The 22330-nt window shown below is 37.9% G+C and overlaps 1 protein-coding gene across 3 annotated transcripts in view; it reads left to right on the top strand.

Moving 5' to 3' along the window:
- Positions 1-22330, top strand: part of dcbld1 (discoidin, CUB and LCCL domain containing 1) — a 48903-nt gene that overhangs the window by 11871 nt on the left and 14702 nt on the right. For 2 of the 3 annotated variants that reach the window (XM_012962870.3, NM_001005663.1), the window contains exons 2-7: positions 3185-3403; positions 12107-12244; positions 13095-13146; positions 13479-13551; positions 16322-16455; positions 19886-19926. In XM_012962870.3, coding sequence (XP_012818324.1) covers positions 3185-3403; positions 12107-12244; positions 13095-13146; positions 13479-13551; positions 16322-16455; positions 19886-19926 — 657 coding nt within the window. The remainder of the gene's footprint in view (positions 1-3184; positions 3404-12106; positions 12245-13094; positions 13147-13478; positions 13552-16321; positions 16456-19885; positions 19927-22330) is intronic. The other variant, XM_031901634.1, reaches the window with a different exon arrangement.

The raw sequence follows: 22330 nt of genomic DNA, 5'->3' as shown, positions 1-22330 counted from the left end.
GAGAAAACAATGTTTTCCAGGCCGACCTCAAGTCCACTCTGTGTGCATACCCGGGCTGTTGCCATAGCTTCTAGTGCAGGCACACGGAGCAGTGTACAGTAGAGGATCCACTTCTCTCAGCCAGGCAGATAAGCACAGGGTTGAGAGAAGCGAATATACACTTCTCCTGTCCTTGCCCTTAGTGTGCCACAGCACTGAAGCAGTTCATTTTGGATTGCCTGAACAGCTGTTAATGCAGTGAGACACCTTGGCTACATTCATAATATTGGCAGTCTGTCTGTCAGTGCTGATGGTGAGGTGTTTGAAAACTCAGGAAGTGGTGGCAGTTTGGCCTGCAGCAGTTGCTGCTGTCTGACTGTGGGAGAAAGAATAAAAGGCTTTTTGTGTGTCTGAGGGGATGCGGTGTAACCTACAGGGGGGTGGTAGTCTTGGGATGATCTGCTTGTTTCCTTTTTATATTTTATTCCAAAAAGGATTTCCTGAGGTTTTGTTTTTGCTATAAGAATCGGCCATAGGAATGTGTTCACAATGGGCTTTTTAATTCATGTTGAATAAAAAAGGTGAAACATATGAAAGGATTTTTGAGTCCTTTTAATGATCCAATGGAGATAGTTTGTTTCAGATAATTGTGGGTAACTGTAACGTATACAGAGCTATGAAGAAAATTTTATTTGCCTTTTGTAGTTGCAGGATATCTTTAAACATAGCTGGTAAAAAGAGAACCATACTAACAAGAAGCATTTAGTATCTACCAGTTTTGCCCAAACTTTGCCCTAGTGTGTTTTTTTTCTGAGCGCACAGAAGCGATTTATTGAAGTTAGCCTGTATTATTACCTAGAAGCAAGAGCAAAAGAGCTGTTGCCATAGCTTTTAGTGCAGGCACACGGAGTGGTGTACCTTTAATAGGATTGCAGCTTTAAAAAAAATATTTGTGAAACAAAATGCACTTTTTATAAAGGAACAACGTGCTGCTATATTCCTTTAGAGAATTCTGGACTTTCAGGTCTTTGGAAAGGCAGTAAGAACTTGGTTGTGGATCTTTGTCTGTCCCACTCTGCTGGACAGGGGCATGGTTTACTTAGGGCCACACACATAGCATGGATGTTAAATTCTACACTATCACATTAAAAAAAACAAGTTTTGCTGCGTGAAACAGGTTATGGGAGCTTTGACAATAGCCAGGAAATGAGAATTGTTTTGTAAACTAATTCTGAATTCTTTAATCACCAAAAGTGTTCAGTAATCACTGTTGCAGGAGCAATATTTGAATTAAAAATGTGTTTAAAAAAGCCATGTCACAGTACATTTACATGGATTTCTTGTGACTTGTGCTGCCTGTGCCCCCAAGCCAAGTAAGGATTTTTAACCACGTTAGACATTCTTGACAGATGAAAAGCTTTCATACTGTGTGACTGCATCCTTAACACCACCTTTTGATATATACCAGCTCTGTTATTTTCTGTTATCTTTCATTGCCTGCCACTGTTTCTTTTTCTCTGATTGCTTTTAGTCTTTCCATCATTTTTCTTTCATCATGCCCACTTATGCTGTCACAAACACACAAGCACACAGACCACCTCAAGCCTGCTTAACTGGGCAGTATGCTAGGTACATTTAGAGAGGTGTCTGTAACTATGGAGTGGGCAGATTTGTTTATATGGTCTCATCCTGTGTATCCGTGTGCATTGTGTTTGAATAAGGGGTCTATATCCTGTGACTCTTCTTTTGTTTTTGAGCCACAAACCCCAGGCCTATTTCAGCAGTTTAGTTAGAAATGGTTTTTGTCTCTTTGGTTTCCCTTCTAACAATTTGCCTTCCTTTTCTATCCCTGGTTACCTCTTTGTATTTTTTTATTTTTTGTTACTCTCTCCCCTCATTCCTCTCCTAGTTCAAACCATAATTAAAGTAAACTTAAGTCTAAGCAACATTTCCAAATAAGTTATTAATAACATGTATTTATGAAAACACCACATATTCCGCAGTGTTGTACAACAAATGAGTGTATATTAGAAACACAGAAGAATGCATACACTGGTAGCCTTTAGGGAGAGGTGCGCCAAACTAATAACTGATTACCTCACTATAATTCTGCCTAAAGCATGTTCCTGGGCCATTACTGAGTGTGTCAGTATCACTTTAAGAGGAATTAAAAGATTGGTGAGGAAAAATCCTCATTAATATTTGTTGATTCATTGGAAGCCACGATGCTGGATTGCAGTTAGTGAATTGCCCTGTGCTCTTCAGGAGGTTTAATGCCAGGTGATTCCTTATTGGTTTCTGCATCCCCAAAATTAGTTTACCCTGTGTACACTGGTGTTCTTAATACAACTTAATATTCATTGTCAACAATGTTTCTGTTCTAAAGGAGGAAAATCCAGATATGTTAATAGTAAATATTTACTTAAATTAATAAAACCAGTGCACTCTAGAATCCTGTTGGGTTTTCCATGTTTACACACTTACAAAAACTCTGCCCATAGACAAAACATTAATTTCCCTAAGAAGAGATGCAGACCTTTAGTCAGTTCCTGTTTACCTTCTAAAACCTTGAAGGGTGAGGTCTGCTGTGGGAGATGTTTTTCCTGAAATTTTCCTTGGGGACTTGAGATTTTATAATGATCAAAATAGTTCAATTCAGCTTCTACCTTACAGGTTATTGTTATGTCCAATAATATTCTCTTTTACCACTCCTGTATTTGTTTGTGCAAGATATGATGGGTAATTAGTATCATGTCATGGCAAAACTATCTTCCCCCTCTTCAGTTGCTATTATATGTAATTTATGCATAATGATTATAATCCTAAGGGGCTACTTCATCAAATATGGAACTGGGTAATCGTAAACAATTTTTAGAAACGTGATATTTTCTTAATTTCTCAACTTTCCCGTCTGAAATGTTTTCCATTTATTTTTGTGAATCTGCATAAAGCACACTTACATTTATTTGGTTTATGTTCTTGTTGGACAGACTGACACATTTTTGACATGTAGTTGATGTAGTCAGATCTGAATTACTTAAAGCCAACAACCAGTCTCATGAAATTACGTATTTTGATGAAATGCTGAAATCACGCTAACATGCCTATAGTGTAAATGCAGTTATTTAGAGTTACTCAGCATTGAATGCTACCTGGTGTTTGTGATTCTTTGCTTATTTTTATTTTTTTAACTTGTTGTCAACAGGTGATGGATGTGGACATGTAATGCTGTATGAAGAGAGTGGGACTCTAACATCTAAGAATTACCCTGGAACATACCCTAACCAAACACTTTGTAAAATAACTCTCAAAGTACAAACTGGCAAAAGCCTCTATATTATGCTGGCAGATGTAGACATAGAATCTCGGGATTGTGAATCGGCATATCTGAAAATCTTTAAAGGAACTTCATCTGAGGAGATAGGTAAGTTGCCTGCAGACTAAGCTGGAATACATGTTTCATGGTGAAAGTAACAACACTGCAATAACTATCTTGATGTGGACTGGAATAAGTTGTCACTCCTTTACTTCATGTGGCTGTAGCAGATAACCTCTAGACCAGGGGTTGGGAACCTTTTTGGCTGAGAGAGCCATAAACACCACATATCTTAAAATGTGATTCCGTGAGAGCCAAACAATATGTTTGGCCGCGGATGCTGTGGGGCAAGGTAAGGTGGGTCCCAAGGATGCGATGCAGAGGAGGGCATGGCCTGTGCTCGGCGGATAGAAGACGTGTTCTAAGGCTTAAAATACATCTTCTATCCGCCGAGTGCAGGGGCAAGGTAGGGTGGGTGCCAAGGATGCCGGGTGCGATGCAGAGGAGGGCGTGGCCTGCGCTCAGTGGATAGAAGATGTGTTCTAAGGCTTCTATCCGCAGAGTGCAGGTCACGCCCCCGTTATTTTTTTATTAAAGACTTGGCAGTGAACCAGATGCAGCCAACAAAAGAGCCACATCTGGATCACGAGCCATAGGTTCCCTACCCCTGCTCTAGACAAATAGGCACTGTGTGTAAAAGTTAGATTGTTGAATTTAGTATTAAAATTGTTAGGTATTGGACTAAACAAGGCATGTGCTGTTTAAGTACATACAGTCATGGCCAAAATTGTTGGCACCCCAGAAATTTTTCCAGAAAATCAAGTATTTCTCACAGAAATGTATTGCATTAACACATGTATTGCTATACACGTTTATTCCCTTTGTGTGTATTGGAACAGAATAAAAGGGAGGAAAAAAAGCAAATTGGACATAATGTCACACAAAACTCCAAAAATGGGCTGGACAAAATTATTGGCACCCTTAACTTAATATTTGGTTGCACACCCTTTGGATAAAATAACTGAAATCAGTCACTTCCTATAACCATTATTAAGCTTCTTACACCTCTCACCAGGAATTTTGGATCACTCTTCCTTTGCAAACTGCTCCAGGTCTCTCTTATTGGAAGGGCACCTTTTCCCTACAGCAATTTTAAGATCTCTCCACAGATGTTCAATGGGATTTACATCTGGACTCATAGCTGGCTACTTCAGAACTCTCCAGCGCTTTGTTGCCATCCATTTCTGGGTGCTTTTTTATGTATGTTTGAGGTCATTGTCCTGCTGGAAGACCCAAGATCTTGGACGCAAACCCAGCTTTCTGACCCTGGGCTCTACAGTAAGACCCAAAATCCTTTGGTAATCCTCAGATTTCATGATGCCTTGCACACATTCAAGGCACCCAGTGCCAGAGGCAGCAAAACACACCCAAAATATCATTGAACCTCCACCATATTTCACTGTAGGTACTGTGTTCTTTTCTTTGTAGGCCTCATTCTGTTTTCAGTAAACAGTAGAATGATGTGCTTTACCAAAAAGCTCTATCTTGGTCTCATCGGTCCATAAGATGTTTTCCCAGAAGGATTGCTTTTTTATGTCTGTGTCAGCAGTGGGGTCCTCCTGGGTCTCCTGCCATAGCGTTTCATTTCATTTAAATATCGACTGATAGTTTGCGCTGACACTGATGCTCTGACGCTGACACTGAGCCTGCAGGGCAGCTTGAATTTCTTTGGAACTTGTTTGGGCCACGGACTGAGTGTCGATCAGATAGGAAAATCACACCTGCCCAAATCCTGGATTTGGTGCATCCCTAATTTTTGTAACATGTCACATTTAAAAATGCTAAGTCTGAGTTTTTGAGGCTCATGGTGACTGGAGGGGACTCACTGTAAGGGAGCTGATTGACATAAGTTTAATATTTTGTGCTCATTAGTAACTAGTCACATAACCCATTAGTGCTGGAGTCTTTACTTTTCATTACTTGTCCTTATCTCCTTAATGCAGCTGAGAGCCAAAGTTCATGTAATCCTAATGCTCAAAGTTCAATACTTGCGACCAGGTACTGGGTGTGGTAAAACAGGATTGGCCTTGTAGAGAATAATGATACATAAATAGCAATGTTTTTGTGCAACACACTTTCCCCCAGTTAAACCACTTACTACATACATATTAAACCAATAAGCTTCTTAACCACCTTAAACAACTAGGAAATCTGCTTTATTTACTCATATAAGAATAAATTCTCATGTAGTGTATAAAGTTTTCATTCTCCGAAACTAGTTTGTCATTTTTAGAGTAGTGGCTATTAAACTTTATTCTAGAATGTCTTGCATGTTCAACTTGGTCACCACTCGGGCATCCCTATTTATGTCACTAGCAAAGTTATAAATATATTCATAGGCTTCTGCCTATGAATAAGCAATAGTAATAACATTACTTACAAAAACAATTCTCTCCACCTAGATTTTTGCCAATGTATGGGAAAATAATATTCTGAAAACTGAATGTTTTGTGTAGGGCAAGAAGCAAGGTCTTGTTCAAAGTCGCCTTTACCCTATTTTCTGGTCTATGGCCACAAATCAATTGGGATCCATACATTAAAAGGCAACATCTTGTTTATAACAGTCATAAATCCAAGACGCTGTGATGTTTATTTCCACTTAATCATGTCTCTTCTTTTAACTCCTGGCCAAATTAGATCAGAGGTTCCTGTACCAAAATACATTTGCAATTTACACCTGTGTGTTAGCTATGTCTGGGCAAGTTTAGTGTCCATATGGTCCCACAATGGGACATATCTGTTTGCAGTAGATTGAGAGCCCTGTGCACACTTCTTCAGATGTTATGCACCAGTGTCCTGGGTGTTTTTTCAAGTAAACAATTTTATGAATGGCTTTTTTTTCTCCAATACCATTTCATCATTTGTAGCAGTGTATTGTATATAGCAGGTGGTATTTTGAATGAAGACCTTCCTAGAGAAGGGCTGTCCAGTATTTTTCATGTGGTAGGATGATCATGTGAGTTAACAGTTAGTTATATGACATACTCTTTATTATAAGAGTGGAGTATAATAAAATGTCGATGCCAAACAAAGAATAAAAATTCCATAGTCTCCATCTGAACCCTGTCATAGATTTACCTGCAAAGTATCATGCTGTTCTTCAGCAGTAATAAGGGAGGTGACAGACAGGGAGATTAGTTGCCCCATGACAAATCTCCCTGCAATGCCAGCCTATGGGCAAGAATGTAATTTACCGGTGGGATGACATACGCGTAGCTAAGATTTTCAGAAGTCGCCCAAAGTTTTCTCTCAAGGCAACTTTGGCAGAATTCTGGAAATCGCAGCGACACGTAAGCCATCGCACCAGCAATTTACATTCTTCCTGGTGGGATGGCATTGCGGGAACATTAGTCGCCCGGGGCAACAAAGATTTGTCGCAGGGCGACTAATCTCCCCGTCTGTCACCTCTTTAAGGCTACCAAACTAACTAAAGACAAATACCCTGCTGTAGAAAATACTGAAAATTGCCTCTGCTAAAACACACATAGAGACAATTTTCATAAATGATCAGTGTTGGCTTTTTTGTTAGCCACGACAAGTAGCTGCTACTAGTAGCGCCGTGTGTCTTCACCCTAACATTAATGCAATATCTGTTTTATCCACTGGATTATGTAAACTTTTTCCAAGTTAATTTTTATGCAAAATCCCTTACTACTGGTTGACTTAAAGTTCCACTATCACTTTTGAGCTGTAAAGTTGCCTAGCTGCAACTTGAATGAGACAAAGTGTGACATTTGGGTAACTGTGCTGCACATGGAAACACCTAAAACATCATGAAAAGTATTTGGACACATGGTGTGACTTTCACATGTTTTAGAGTGAGAGTAGGAAGCTCACAAAAATCTTTGACTTTAATTTAGTAGATTTGTCACATGCTGCCTTTCATCCTGCAAGGAATTCACCACCCAATCTTTGGGTATAAAGGACATATGACCTGTAATTTTTAAAAGCTAAAGGTCTGTTACCTTGACATCTATACAGTAAAACCTAAAGGTGGGCATACATGTTCAGTTTTTATCTTCTTCTGACAAACATTCTTCTACGGTCTTATACTGATCTATGTTTAAATGCAACTAAATTGTAGATTAAAGTCCTAAAAATAATGCATCGGAGGATATTATGTACATGAAATAGTTGCCAAATAAAAATCCTATGAAAGTGACGTCTTGGAAATGCAGATACATAATACATTCACAGATTTTATAATTATCCAACCTAAATTTCCTAACCCAACTAAACGACCAATCATCATGGTACTTAAATAATTTGGAGCCCCCGCACAAAAATCGTGCAATTCTATCGATTTTGTACGATTATATTGGTACGTGTTTGGCCATCTTAATTCACTGACTTGTGATAAAGGTACTCTGAATATACATAATTTATAGACTGACATATGCATACTTATGTGTATGTACACATGGTAAAATAATTGACAATGTTAAGGACCCCCTCGGGATCTCAGAAACATTATGTATAACACATTAAAGGTAAAAGGCCTCTTAGGGCTTCACAGTATTGTAGATTTACAGTTAGCTGCCGCATTAGGAATCCAGTCAACCTACACTTTGGATATCCCAGATCTAATGGCATTTATATATACTGGCATGGGATCAGATATCCAAAAACCTGTTATCCAGAAAGCTCCAAATTAAGGGAAGGCCATCTCCCATAGACTACATTTTAATTAAATGATTCAGATTTTTTAATTTGATTTCCCTTTTCTTTGTAATAATCAAAACAGTACTTTGTTCTTTATCTAATGTATAATTGATCCTTATTGAAGTTGAAACAATCCTATTGAGTTTAATGTTTTAATGATTTTTTTTTTTAGTAGACTTAAGGTATGGAGATCAAATTACAGAAAGACCCCTTATTTGGAAAACCCCAGGTCCACAACATTCTGGATAACTGGTCCCATACCTATATAGGCTGGGGCTGAACTGCTTCAGCTGAATAAACACTGAATCTGGAAATTTTCAACCAAGCATGTAACCCTTCGTTGTCTTAACTTGCATATGCAAATTCTGATTCAATTCGGGATTCAGCTGAATCTTTCACAAAGGATTCACAGTTCGGCCGAATCCAACAATAGTGGATTTGATGCATCCCTATCCCTGAATAAATACCTTCATAAATACTAAGCCCTATTCTGCTTTTGCAAAGAGAACCCTGTACACTGCTTTTATGCCTAAACTGGTCAATTTCTTCTCTAGACACTTTAGTTTACAAGTGACCTGCTGAGCAATGAGTACTGTCATCTGTTATAGTGCCATATGGTCTATTGAAAGGTGCAAGTCTCTGAGGACATTGAAGCACATTCTTATGCATATTTTTGCACCTGGCTGACAAAGAACAAAGCTCTATCTTGTGTTCTGTCAGGGTGCCTGCTCTTGAATCTTTCCAGTGTCACACAAAACAGACTTCTGCTCAAGCCCAGTGGGTCTTAAGAAAGATACTGGCTGCATTTTTATTCCTGAGATTGATAGGTACATAACTCATCTGAAGCCGTAATCTCCAAGTAAATTATGAATATGTGCCTGCCGAGCAAACAGAAAGATAAGGGAAACATTACCCTTCATGGATGAATGATTTGTATTCATGATAGAAAATGATCTGTTCCTCTTGTCAGGTTTGGGAGTAATCTGCCTCTGACATAGCTTGCTTGAAGCCCCTGCTTTTGTCACAAGCCCCCTGCTTAGATTGCAGACAACACATCTATCACATCTGTGACATAGCATATAGCTGACCATAGTGAATTATGTGGGTAGCTTTGTATGGCTATCTCACTGAATCTGAAACCTAAAAATAAGCATTGTGTGGGGCTATTTACTAGTCAGTTTTAGTTGTCTGAAAGGCGTTAGAATTTGTTTTAATTATTTATTTACTTCTACAGTAGGTCTTGCAGTTCCTTTCTTGTAATGTAAAGTAAGGCATTTTCATGGGTGACTTTGGAGCTACTTTTGAAATCCTTAGTGCTTGCTTTGTAAAGAGAGTATATTGTAGGCAAAATTAACCTATGGTTAATAAGGCAATAATTAAATTTTTATCTTTTTGGCTTTTCAGTTTCTGCTTTCTGGACTACATAATACACTTGCCAAACCTTCATGGTATGTGAGCGTTCTGCTATGGGCTGAATGCCATAAACGTTCATGACCTGTAGAAAAGATGCATAAACAATTTATAACTTCCAAAAATATAATTTTTTTTTTTTTTTTTACTGACATACCTGATTTCACAGATTCAAAAGAAAGTGGGGGTCATTTATTAAGACTGGGCAATTTGCACCTGGGCAGTAACCTATAGCAGCCAATCGGTGATTAGCCTTTTTCATTCAAACTAACCAAAATAGAAAAATTGAGCAGCTGATGACTACTTTTAGTAATAGCTCTTCAGCAAACCTGCAAAGTTCCCCCTACTGAATTTCAGGTCAGCTTTTTTAGCATCAATGCATGTGGCCATCTGCATTGATATCTCACTGTATTGTTCTCTCAGCTTTAGTATTAAACTCATCTAACAAATCGATGGGATATCATTTTGGTTATTTATATCTATGGCAAAATGATAATCAACATGCATTTGTAGCCAGATGGTCATTAATTGGAATAGAAAGAAAATCTATGTGGTCGATAACAGTATATGCTTCTATATACTTAAAGGGGTTGTTCACCTTCATGTTAACTTTTAAGTACAGTATAATGTAGACCATGATACTCCAAGACAACTGGTCTTTGTTTTAATGTTTTTTGTATTCTATTTTTAGAAGCTGTCATGTTGCTAGGGTCCAATTCCCCGTAGCAGTCTGGCAGTGGTCTAAGTTAGAGACTGAAATACATAGGAGGGCTTGAATAGAAAGGTGTGTGTTAAAATATAACAACAAAATTGTAGCCTCAAAGAGCTGGGGTTGCTGTGGTCAGTGACCATTATTTGATTGCTGGAAAGGGACAGAAGAGAAAGTCAAGGAATCCTAAAACTATAGTTAATAAAACACGAAGAGCAGCTAAAAAGTTAAGAGTAGGGCATTCAATAACATATTTAAGGGATACTGTCATTTTTGTGGTATACTTTTTATTTCTAAATTACACTGTTTACATATCAAATCATTCACTCTACTATTTAACATTTTATTCTTTAACCAACAAATGTATTTTTTTTAGTTGTAATATTGGTGTGTAGGCAGCCATCTTAGTGCATTGTACCTGAGTCTGAGCTTTCAGAAGGAGCCAGCATTAGACATTAGAACTGCTTTCAGGTAACCTATTGTTTCTTCTACTCCCATGTAACTGGAGGAGTCCCAAACAGGATTTGGATTTCTTACTATTGGGTGCTATTCTGATACGTACTGGGAGCTGCTATCTTGCTACCTTGTTCTGCTTCATCGGATGCTGGGAGTGGGGGATATTACTCTAACTTGCAGCTCAGCAGTAAAGTGTGACTGAAGTTTTTCAGAGCACAGGTCACACGGTTGTGTGAAATTTCAAAATTAAACTGATGCATTTTGAAAAAACATGTTTTCCCATGACCGTATTCCTTTAAAGATAATGTAACGGTGAACTGCCCATTTAATTAAGCTGACATGGTTTACTGCCAAGGCCAGAGGATAGCAGAAACCAGGGCTAGGTGTCATTATTGTTTAAACTTAATTATTGTATACAGTCAGTATATGTGGAAGGGTTTGTTCCAGTAACTCACATTGTTATCACTGACCAGACATCCTTGTGCAAACCAAGGTTAGTGTTTCTATCTAGTATGCTTAGCATACTTTTTGAAAGAAGTCCCCACTTCTCTTGTCTCCTACCATAAGGCTTATAGTGATACCATACATAATTTCAAAAATATCCAAGAGTAGTGACTAAAAGTACACATTATTATATCTGAAACAACATGAACTACCATTGATTTATATGTAAAACAGATATTTAGAAATATGCTGCACATGATGATCTCTTATTTGTCAGCATACTAGGGAAAATGAGATTTTTATAGACAACTCCAGTCAGGATATAAATCCAGCAACAAGATGAATCAGGCTAATTGAAAAGCATGGATACTTAAAGTAGACTGGATTTCCTGAAGAAATGCTTTTTGGAGAAATGCTATCCATATAGTCCCTAGAAGTAGAAGTTTATTATTATTATTATTATTATTATTATTGCCATATCTGCTATACCAAATAGACAGATGGAGATCTACTCAATCTTAAATTAATTTCCATTAGAAAACTGGTATTTTGTTTGGCCCACACAAATAGTAAAACTACTATTTTGCAGCTCTAAGGAATGTTAGAGTTCATTATAAATGAGTTCAAGAATTAAAATGTATTTGCAGAATTTATTTCTTCTATCTTATTTTTATATGCATACGTTTCTTACTTGTAGAACAAAGAATCTGTGCTTTGCAGCTTTTTTTAAGTAAACAATGTTGGATAATATAGGAAAATACTTAAAGATAAAGGTTTCTTGTTACTTAGCAAATTTTAACCTTTTGTATTTTTCTATAAAGTTGTTTTTCTGAGTGAACTTTTGGTTGCATCTGTCTATAATAGTACAGAGAATATAATTTAAAAAAATGTATTAACAGTACATAATATATTATAAAATGCCTGTAATTCTGACACATTTTTATCTTTGGTAGTGTTTATTAAATTTGCCAAATTGCAGTTCTTTCATTTGGTGGCATGCTAAACAAATACACTGTTTTAGTTATCCATGTCTAGAGTCTAATGCTTTTCTTCTAATGTCTTTTCTTCAGCTAGCTACTGTGGAGATCAGAAAACTATACCAAAGGAAATTGTCTTGAATACCAATGAAGCCACCATCCACTTTGAGAGTGGAATTCATGTGTCTGGACGTGGATTTTTGCTTAACTACGCAAGCAGTGATCATCCAGGTATGGGATCATGACAAACTTATGAAGATGAATACAACGAAAACGTATTTGGGGAAAAAATGCTTTCTTGTTCTATACGTATATAACAGAAGACTGGTTAGCAGGGGATGTATTTAGGTTGTATTGCTTGAGGTACTGGATTTCTGTATGCCCCTTCTCTATCCAACTAGTGCATGCAACAGTCGTAGACTAGAGAGATACCCCCCCCCCCCCCAAGATCCACAGCTGGATTTAGTAGTACAGGTATAGGACCCATTATCCAGAATGCTCGGGACCAAGGGTATTCCGGATAAGGGGTCTTTCCATAATTTGGATCTCAATACCTTAAGTCTACTAAAAAATCAATAAAACGTTAAATAAACCCAATAGGATTGTTTTGCATCCAATAAGGATTATTTATATCTTTGTTGGGATCAATTACAAGGTTCTGTTTTATTTCTACATAGAAAAAGGAAATCAGTTTTAAAATTCTGAATTATTTGATTAAAATGGAGTCTATGGGAGACAGGCATTCCGTAATTCGGAGCTTTCTGGATAACGGGTTTCCGGATAAGGGATACCTGTACTTGTCTAGAGGCAGCCAGGGGCAGATTTAATATTTCTATATAAGCACTTGAGGACTGCCTCCCTAAAGTTTGCTGCACTTGTCAGTCATCCTAGTTCCATTTTTTTACTATGCAACTCACAGCAGCACATTTAGATAGCAGCACAAAAGAAAAAGTAAACTAGCACATAGTTGGGGGTTAAATACTTATAAGGAGGCTTTGATTGCATTAAATCCAACATTTTCTGTGACTAAAAAATGTAAAAGGGAAAATATAAATGTTTTTGTGCTTTCTTTCAATTTTAGATCTGATAACATGCCTGGCAAGATCTAATCATTATAAAGACATAGAATACAGGTAGATATGAATTTTATTTTTATTTTCAATTCAGACATGGTTAATGTTCGTTGTGCTTCTTTATTCCAGCCAGTCATTAAATAATATTTTCAGTCAGTTTAAATACACAGAATTTAAAGAAACAAATCATACCCCAGTATAGTGAGTGCACCATGTTGGAGCTAAGTTCTTTCTATATGCTGGGGCAAACCTGTAAAGACATTTAATACAAATTGTGGTGTAGAAGGCCTGATGGCCATTATGGCCAAGTTTGAAGTGTTTCTTTGAAAATCATCTGTGTGTTTCTTCACAAGTGGTTAGGTACCTAACATCAAACATTTGTGTGATTGCAGCAGGTTCTGTCCAGCTGGTTGCAAAGATGTAGCTGGGGATATCTCAGGAGATGTGGTGGAAGGATACAGAGATGTAAGTAACCTTGCAAGGTTTTGGCCATTCATTTGTATACAGATTGATGCATTGTGTGCAAACAAGTTTCAATATATGTCTAATTGGGATCCGCTCAGAATTAAATCTGTCTTCCAGTTGGAATGTCTTGTTTTAAGCTCACATAGGAATAACAAATCCAAAATATGTCCTAAAACATTACGTTGTATGTGACAAGTTTTCAGTAGCCATTCAGACATCAGCTGCCGACTTTTAATTTAATGATTAAATTAAAAATTGTATTTTACTAATGAACCTCAGTTAGTGAATCCTGTCAGCCAAGACGTGCATTGGGTTGTGTAACCATGTGTTTCAATGCTTGACTCCAGGGATAAACCTTTTAATCATGTGCCCCCACCACTTTGGTGGTCGTGTAAGTAAAGGGAAACGTAATGTGCGTTGGAGAAACCAAACAGTGACATAGCAATTGAGGAAGCAGAACCTGCAGTCGTAGTGGGGCCCAGACCTCAGGGTCTGCTTTCTCTATTTTGTGTGTAAATCCCTGCTCTATGCCAGCATCCAGGTAGGAAAGCTGACAGGGAGCAGAGAGAGAGTATGCGTCGGGGTGGAGGGCTAGGTGAGTTAGCTACTCTCACCAAGCAAATGCAATATTATACTGGTAGAATACACTAACAATGTGCAAGACCCTGGTTTAGATGGATCCTGGTTTGCAAATTCCTTGCAAGGATTAGAGCTACCAAAAGAATGCAAAACTTTAGTTGCAACATCAAAAAAATGTTTGTTATAGGTCACCAAACAGTGTTTGCAGTGAAGTGCAGCAGTCTTGAGGACTGTTACAAATCAAACTGATGTCAGATATCACAGCAAAGAATCATTCTGTTTTGTATAGTTTTTTGAATACATAACCACAAATCAAAACTATCAGTTCTAAAAATGCATTATTTTTATACAGCTACTGTGGTGCCCCATTTGTGGGGTCCAAAGGCCTCTGCACAGTCCTGCAGCTGTTTGCATAATACCCCATGCAGTGAGCAAATTGAAAAAAAAAAAAAATTACGATTAGTCACCATAATTTAAAAAATTTAGTTGTGGTGACTAAATGCCAGCCACAAAAGTCGCACGGTGCTATTCAGATGTGCCGATTTGTATAATTGTGCACGGAGATTAGTTGCCTGATTTTTTTAATCCCCAGCAACTAATGGCCCCATCTGTCATTGCCCTAAGTTGTAAATTACCTCTATAGATTACCTCTATGGTAAAAAAAAAATCACCTAAAATTATTTTCACTTACCTTCATTGTATTGACACTTCTGAAATGTGGGAAGAGATGATTCCCATGCTAAATAATAAGTGTTAGGTTCACTCAGTGACACTGGCTGTGGTGAAGTAGCACCTTTTTTTTTGTGCTTCACTGGCTGTAATCTGATTTCTTCCCATCTATGATGACAGCGTTTTAAGTCCAGTGACCTGTATGAAAGGTTGTATGTTGAATGGTCAGTCTTTCTAAGCATGCTTTTGAAGATCTCAAGCCAGCTGAAGAAACCACAAGATACACTTACTTTGCAAAATGTAATTTTTGTATAATTTATAGATAGTGTAATATTCCTCATTTTTATTCATTTAAACATATGCCACCTTCTCATCTTAAAACCAGCTGTATTGCTATATAGAACCCATGGAGTGGCTCAGTCGCCCACAATAGATCTGCTAATGTGGGCAACTGAACCGCTCCGTGGGTCCTTACCCTTAAGGTGGCCACACGTGGCGATTTGCGATCTTTCCTACAATCCGCCACTAACCTTCAGGGCTGAAACGGCAGATAAGGAGGTAGAAACAATAGGATTTCTACCTCCTTCTGCCGATTCAGCCCTGACAGCAGATTTTGCTCAGGCGCCTTCTATGGCGCCCGATCGAAATCTTTTAACCTGCCCGATCGGCGAGTCGCCTGATATCAGCAGCCTCCTGCGATATCGGTCAACTCGCCGACTTGCTATAAAGCACTGAATATCGTACGAAACAAGGTTTCGTACAATATTATCGGTGCTTGTGTGGCCAGCTTTATGCAGCACAAGCAGATGTGCTTTGACAATTCTTTGTGATGTGACACAGGTCAGCCTTCAGTCAGTGCTTCACAAAAGAATCCTATCAAAAGGAAAACATCCATGCCTCCTGTGCCTGATAATTGTTACACATTCTGCTTTCTTATCAGTAAAATGTAGTTTTAATCCTGCTTAGACCTCTTCTGGTATGTACATTTCTCTCTGGACTTAATTTTTAAAGGTAACAAATCTATTGATTTCAGCAAGAATAATATTATGTGAAGGGAAATAAAAATGTAAAAATTGTGTGTGTGTGTGTATGTATGTATATAGATATATAGATATATAGATATATAGATTTATAGATATATATATATATATATCCTTGAGAAAGGTCCTAATGAGGACCGAAACGTTGGTTTTAACAATATATCTACAATAAAAAAAATTTTTTGATAAAACATACCCAGGTGTGCATAGTAAGGAATGCATAGTAAGTTATGGTGTGTAACAGTAGCACACACCTGGGTATGTGCAATTTATAATAAATATTTGTATTCTACATGAAATATATATATATATATTTCATGTAGAATACAAATATTTATTATAAATTGCACATACCCAGGTGTGTGCTACTGTTACACACCATAACTTACTATGCATTCCTTTAATTTCCCCTGATACACAACAGGATTACTGTTTTCATTTCATTCATTCATTCATTCATTTTGGTTACACCTATTTTGTAGACCTCCTTGCTTTGCAAAGCTGCGATTCATGCTGGAGTTATTGCAGATGAACTTGGGGGACAGATTCAGGTGAACCAGCACAAAGGTATCAGCCGATACAGAGGCTTTCTGGCCAACGGCATCTTGTCAAAAGAGTAAGTTTACTCTATTTACATTTTAGAAGGCTTATTGTAATATCTGATAGGAATTTTAATAGCACTAGAGGATTATTATACCTGTTATTTATTTTTAAATGTTTTATTCTTAAGGAATTATTTTACTATTTTTTATTTTTTGCAAATGCTACATGGTTGAAAGGCCTTGCCCCTAGCAAGCAGGTAGTGCTTTGAATTCCCCAAGAAAATTATCAAAAAGTAATAATAACTGTATAAATCTAGCTTTAGAATCTGCAATATTTCAATACTTCTTGAGAGAGCGAAGAAAAATAGTGCAAAAAGTTAGGACTGTTTTCATCTAATATCAGGCATTTTTTGTTCTATAGACTAAATTCAACACAGTGCATTTGCATTCACTGGCATCTGTTGACATATAACAAATTGTGAAGTGCTGGTGTGAGTGGTATTGCCTAGCTATTGCCATGCCAATAAATTAAATTTGACCATGCAGTGTTTCTAATTTATGCTGGAATTATGACACGCTAATGAGCAGGCAGCCTATAAATGTGGTTTAATGATAGGGTGTCCAACTATGAATGGCTCCTTTTTGGTTAGTGTGCAACCCTGACTATTCCAGCAAGTTTGTCCTGCTTGTTTGGAAATGATTTAAAGTGATCTTGCACGTGGGCGCACAATAGAGTCTTCTTTCATTGAGATGGATCAAAATGTTCTCAATGACTGAATTGAATAGTGACTAATGCAAATGAAATAACATACAGCCAAAACATTTCCAGTGTACTGAAAGATTCCTTTCTCTGCAATCTACCAGAGCATATGTCAGACGCACTTTTGAATGTGGTGCCATTTTTTGCCTTCTCTATTAACATTAACAACAAAGGTCATGATTATGTAGGCCAAGCATGTGTGTATAGTCTGTCTGGTTGCACATTTAACAACATGTTATTAACAGTATTATAGTAATCTATAGCCAATGATTAGACTGTGCATATGGTCATCTCTCTGTCACTTAGGAACATAGACTAAAGCTGTATTAATCGAGAGTGTACCTTTTTACTAAACTGATACTTGAAAAGGAATTTTACCTGACTATAAGTAATAGTGCAGGGATAGTGATAAGCTGTTTTGGGCAGGACCCTCTTTACCTCTTGTATTGGTTATATAGTCTGTATGTTCAGTGCATACACCCATTTATTGTATAGAGCTGTGGAATATGTTTATAAACATGTGTTGTTGGTAATAATAATAATAGTAGTGGCAGTGGCAGCTATAAAACCTAGTTTATCTGAGATGGTGACATCAGAGCCAGCATCAGCCACTTTGGGACCCCATGCAAGTTATTTCTATGGGACCGCCCATGGACACAAGCACAAAGTACCAAAAATTTTGTCCACACCCTTTGTGTGTGCAATATATATAGAGTTCATGTTAATCTATAATAAGCAGTTCATATAAAGAGTTCCATTGATGTTCTAATTAACAGTCAGTTTATTGGGGGTGAGTGGAGTTTGCCAATGCCAAGCTTCTCTTTTGCTTGATATGCAAGGTACTTAAGTTTCTAAGCAGTTGTTTTTGAAGTTACATATATTGCATAAGCTTTGATACATAACTTATAGGACCTACTAAGCTAATGTCCCAGTGGTTGCTGCTATAGAGGTTATGAACTAGATAGGAAAGTAACCCGAACGGTGACAGGATTTATCTGGTCATGTTCGTGTTATTACTTCAGTTTGGTAAGCTTATTTATGCATGGGGACATAGCAAGCTCGATGATATTAGACACAACTCATTTTTAGTTTCTAGCATGTTCAGTGGTTTTCTGGCTGTAAAATATGCTACTTGCAATGCCTCTGATGCTTAAGAATCAGTAGGCTATAATTAACTCTTTCAACTCTCTTTAAAATTTAGTCATTGGACAAAGGTCTGGGACATTAACGTAAAGCTGGCAAACACCAATGTTCTGTACAGTTCAACCATACTCTTTGATCATTCGATAATCGATGTGTAATGGTTCCTAAATATTGCACACTCCAGTCTAAAAAGCCAAATTTACTGTTAATTGCTTTGTTTTTAAGATTGAGTTCCAAATGTTGTTTTACTACAACTCTTAGAACACTTAAACTTGATTTGATCCTAATGCTTAGAGTTGAAGGTCAAAAACATTGGAAGCACCAAGGCTCAGAAACTGGGGTGTAAGGAAGAATAAGCAGACACAAAAGCTAACCATTCTAACCTACAGCAGGCAGGAAATGATACAGAACACAGGCATGTCCAGAACAGTGGTTTGTGGTCTGGTAGTTCAGAGGTGCATTTAAACCATGCAGCAGCAATTTAGAACTGTTCACTCCATAAACTCTATGTACATTCGGTACACAAACATGGGAATAGTAGACTGAAAAAAAGATCAGAATGTAGTAGTAGTAGAATATTATAATGTAATGGGCTGTATTAGGCAGTTATTAAATTCAGTTTTTAATTGGATCCACCTGCTTCCAAGCCCCCTCCCAGCAACATCTGTTCTATTCAAAAGTTTCCTGGTGTGTGGACCAGCATAAAACTGCAGAGAGTTGCCGAGTGGAGTATATAGGAGACATTAGATCTTGCATCAACAACCACAATTGAGTTGATTCCTGAACTAGCTCCAACAGTGCAGGCTCCTGTAAGATCTGTATTGGCAAACTGACAGAGCAGAGCCAGACCAAGTTAAAAGGGCGTGCCCCCCTACCATTGTGCCCTAGGTACTTGCCTCATCTGTCTACCCATAGTTCCAGCCCTGTAGAACATAATCCAAAGACAGGTGAATATTGTGCCAATGAACTCCCTTCATAATTCTGCAGTTTTATGGCAGGTCCACACACAGGAAAACTTTTAAAAGGAATAGACCTTGTGGGAAGGGATTGTGATGGGGGCCTGGGTGGGCTAGTGGATTAGGTGCTACAGATTGGCAAAACCTGTAGTAAATATTAAGTAAGGGAAAACTGGTCACTTGGAGCATTTGTCCATTTACAACATTTACTAGATTTCCCCACTACTGTTTAGGTCCTGTGGGTGCTGCACTATTGAAATACACCAAACCCAAAGCAGGTTATCCTTATGTACCCTAATATTGTACTGATAAACCACTATTGTCATCTTTAAATACATTTTAATAATAGTAAAATGTGGACATTTTTAACCTACGTAAGCAGGCGTAAGCCCAAACAAAATACATAGAGCATCTGTAATTTAGGAATGCCCCTCTGTTTTACTGAAAAGTAAACAAACATGACATATATCCATGTCAGTCTAAGGACAGCAATCAGCAAAGTGCAGAGGCCTCCAAGAAGAGCTTGTTTTTAAGTACATGTGGGGTTGGGTGAGGGTTGCCAGAGGTTCATACCTCTCTTCTAATGAGATAAACAAGCATTTGCTTATCACTAGATTTTAATCACTTCTTTATTTTACCTTGCAGTGGGTCACTTTCAGACCATCGGGTTGTGTTTAGAGGTCCTGGTAAGTGATGATAAATTCATTCTTCTGTTTGTTACAACTTTACTTTGTTTTTTAGTGTTCTCTCTTGTATTAAAGCTGCTAGTTTTTTCTGTTACTGATTACGAAAATATGTGCGCTACATGTAAGATATGCCATAACTGTTACTGGGAAGGTTGTTTGTGTCTTTAAAAAATGTAATGTTTGCTGTGTGGGTTGGTTTGTGCAGAATGTCAGCAGTTCAGAAGCCTGATGGCTTGTGGGTAGAAACTGTCACTGTATCTGCTGGTGCGGGTCTGGATGATCCTGTACCGCCTGCCTGATGGTAGGAGCGTGAAAAGGCTGTGGCTGGGGTCAGAGAGAATCCGCTGCATCTTCTTCCTACAGCGCTGTCTGTAGAGGTCCTGCATGGCTGGCAGTTCAGTCCTGGTGATGCGCTCTGCTGATCTCACCACCCTCTGCAGAGCTTTGCAGTCCAAAGCATTACAGCTGCCATACCAGGTTGTGTTACAGCCGGACAGAATACTCTCAATGGTGCATCGATAGAAGTTTGTGAGTATTCTGGAGTCCATGCCGAACCTCCTCAGGCGCCGCAGAAAGAAAAGCAGCTTTTGTGATCACACCAACGAGGTGAGACCAACTCAGATCCTCACTGATATTGATGCCCAGGAATCTGAAGCAGCTGACTCTCTCAACCTCTGCTCCCTCAATGTGAATGGCGGTATGGCCTCCTCCCTGCAGTCTCATGTAGGGACTTTAGATTATATGCTTCTCTGGAGCAGGGACTGATGTAAATAATGTATAATCTCTGTAAAAGCACTGTGGAAATGTGTCAGCACTATGTAAATTACAGGAAATAAATAAAATATTTCACATGCGCACAAGTCTGAGGTGAGAGAGGGACACCTGGGGGAGACAGTGGAAATGGTGCTGCTTTAGAAAGTTCCTGGCATAGTACCTTTTTCGAAAAGGAGCTTACATGCAATGATCAGGAAGTTAGTCAGTAGGAAGCTGCTTTCACATGCATACTTGAGTCTGCTTAAAACCTTCACTGACATAAAAGAATGCAACAGTTCTGTATTTGTCAATGCTTCTTCATAAAAACAGGATCCCCCCAAATATCTGGCATGGTTGGCTTGAATTTCCAGAGATGAAAAAAAGTGTACTGGGTCACATGGTACAACCATTCCTAAAACATACCACTACTACTGTAGACTGGAATTTAATTTTAGTTTAGTTTACTTCTGTTTTATATACCGCCTGAGACAAAATATATATATTTTTTTTAACTTTGTTTTTATTTTCATGTCATCAAACATTTCTGGAGACAAAATATTTTAAAGAATTCAGTTCCAGCTCCTCTTCTTTGCTTAATAGTTTAATCCTTATCTTTCCTAATCAGAATTCTAGTTTTCATAACTATTTCAGGCTAGTTAGGGCTAAATTATAAATAGAAATGGTTAATACAAAAAATGCTATATTGGTGCAATTATTTGCATGATTATATTCTAAGAGCAAACTGAATCAATGCCAAAAAAATTCACCACTGATTGAATATGCAGCTGTTCTGTAAATATCTAGCTTGTCAAGGCAAAGAGCAGAGGTTACATACATTCCAAGTTATGAGTCTGCCTGCAGGGCACCTTTAGTAAAATCTTGTTAGCTAAAGCTACAACTAGAGTTGCTTTTAAAAGGGCTCTAAATCATCTATACAAGATTATCCAATGTGAAAAGTCACCTTTCCGTTTTCTCTACTGTTTTTTTGTATGATGGGGTCCTTGGTAAAACTGTATACTTCAGAGATCTCAAAGTAAATAAAAAATGACAAATTTTACTGGTAAAATAATACACATGATATAGTTCTGCAAATAGAGGGTAAAAAATACATATAGTCACCAAGTTTGCTATTATAATATCCAACCTTTTCCTGAGACTATCTGTAGTATCTGTCTGCAATTCACCGTTCTCACTGGTGAAACCTACTGGTGGTCTTGTACAGTTTTTGGTCAAATGAATGACGCTCTTACCTTGTCCACTTGTTCACGTGAGTGCTGAGGGAGTGGGCCTGGATCTTTAATAACACATTTGGCTTTCTGAAAGCCCCTCTTATCCAAGCCATACATCAGCTTTCACTTTCATTTAGTAAACCTCAATTCCTTATTATTGAAGTCTACTTACAAAATTCTTTAAAAGAGGAAGAATTATTATCTCTGCATATGAGTCTATCCTATTTTTCATACAGGATAATATTTTCCTAACTGCAGTGCATCTGAATTGGTTAGATCACCGGAAGTTGAAGCACTGTATACATCTGCTCATGTTTCACTTCCTTATCTGTGTCTGATTTACTAAACAATGACAATCCAGTAAACAAAATGCTGTGCAATTTTCCAAGTCTGGTATAGGGTGGTCCCTGCTTTTTTTTTTT

This window comes from Xenopus tropicalis, chromosome 5 (genome assembly GCF_000004195.4).
Source record: "Xenopus tropicalis strain Nigerian chromosome 5, UCB_Xtro_10.0, whole genome shotgun sequence".
NCBI classification, from domain to species: domain Eukaryota; kingdom Metazoa; phylum Chordata; class Amphibia; order Anura; family Pipidae; genus Xenopus; species Xenopus tropicalis.
This window is presented reverse-complemented; position numbering and strand designations above follow the sequence as displayed.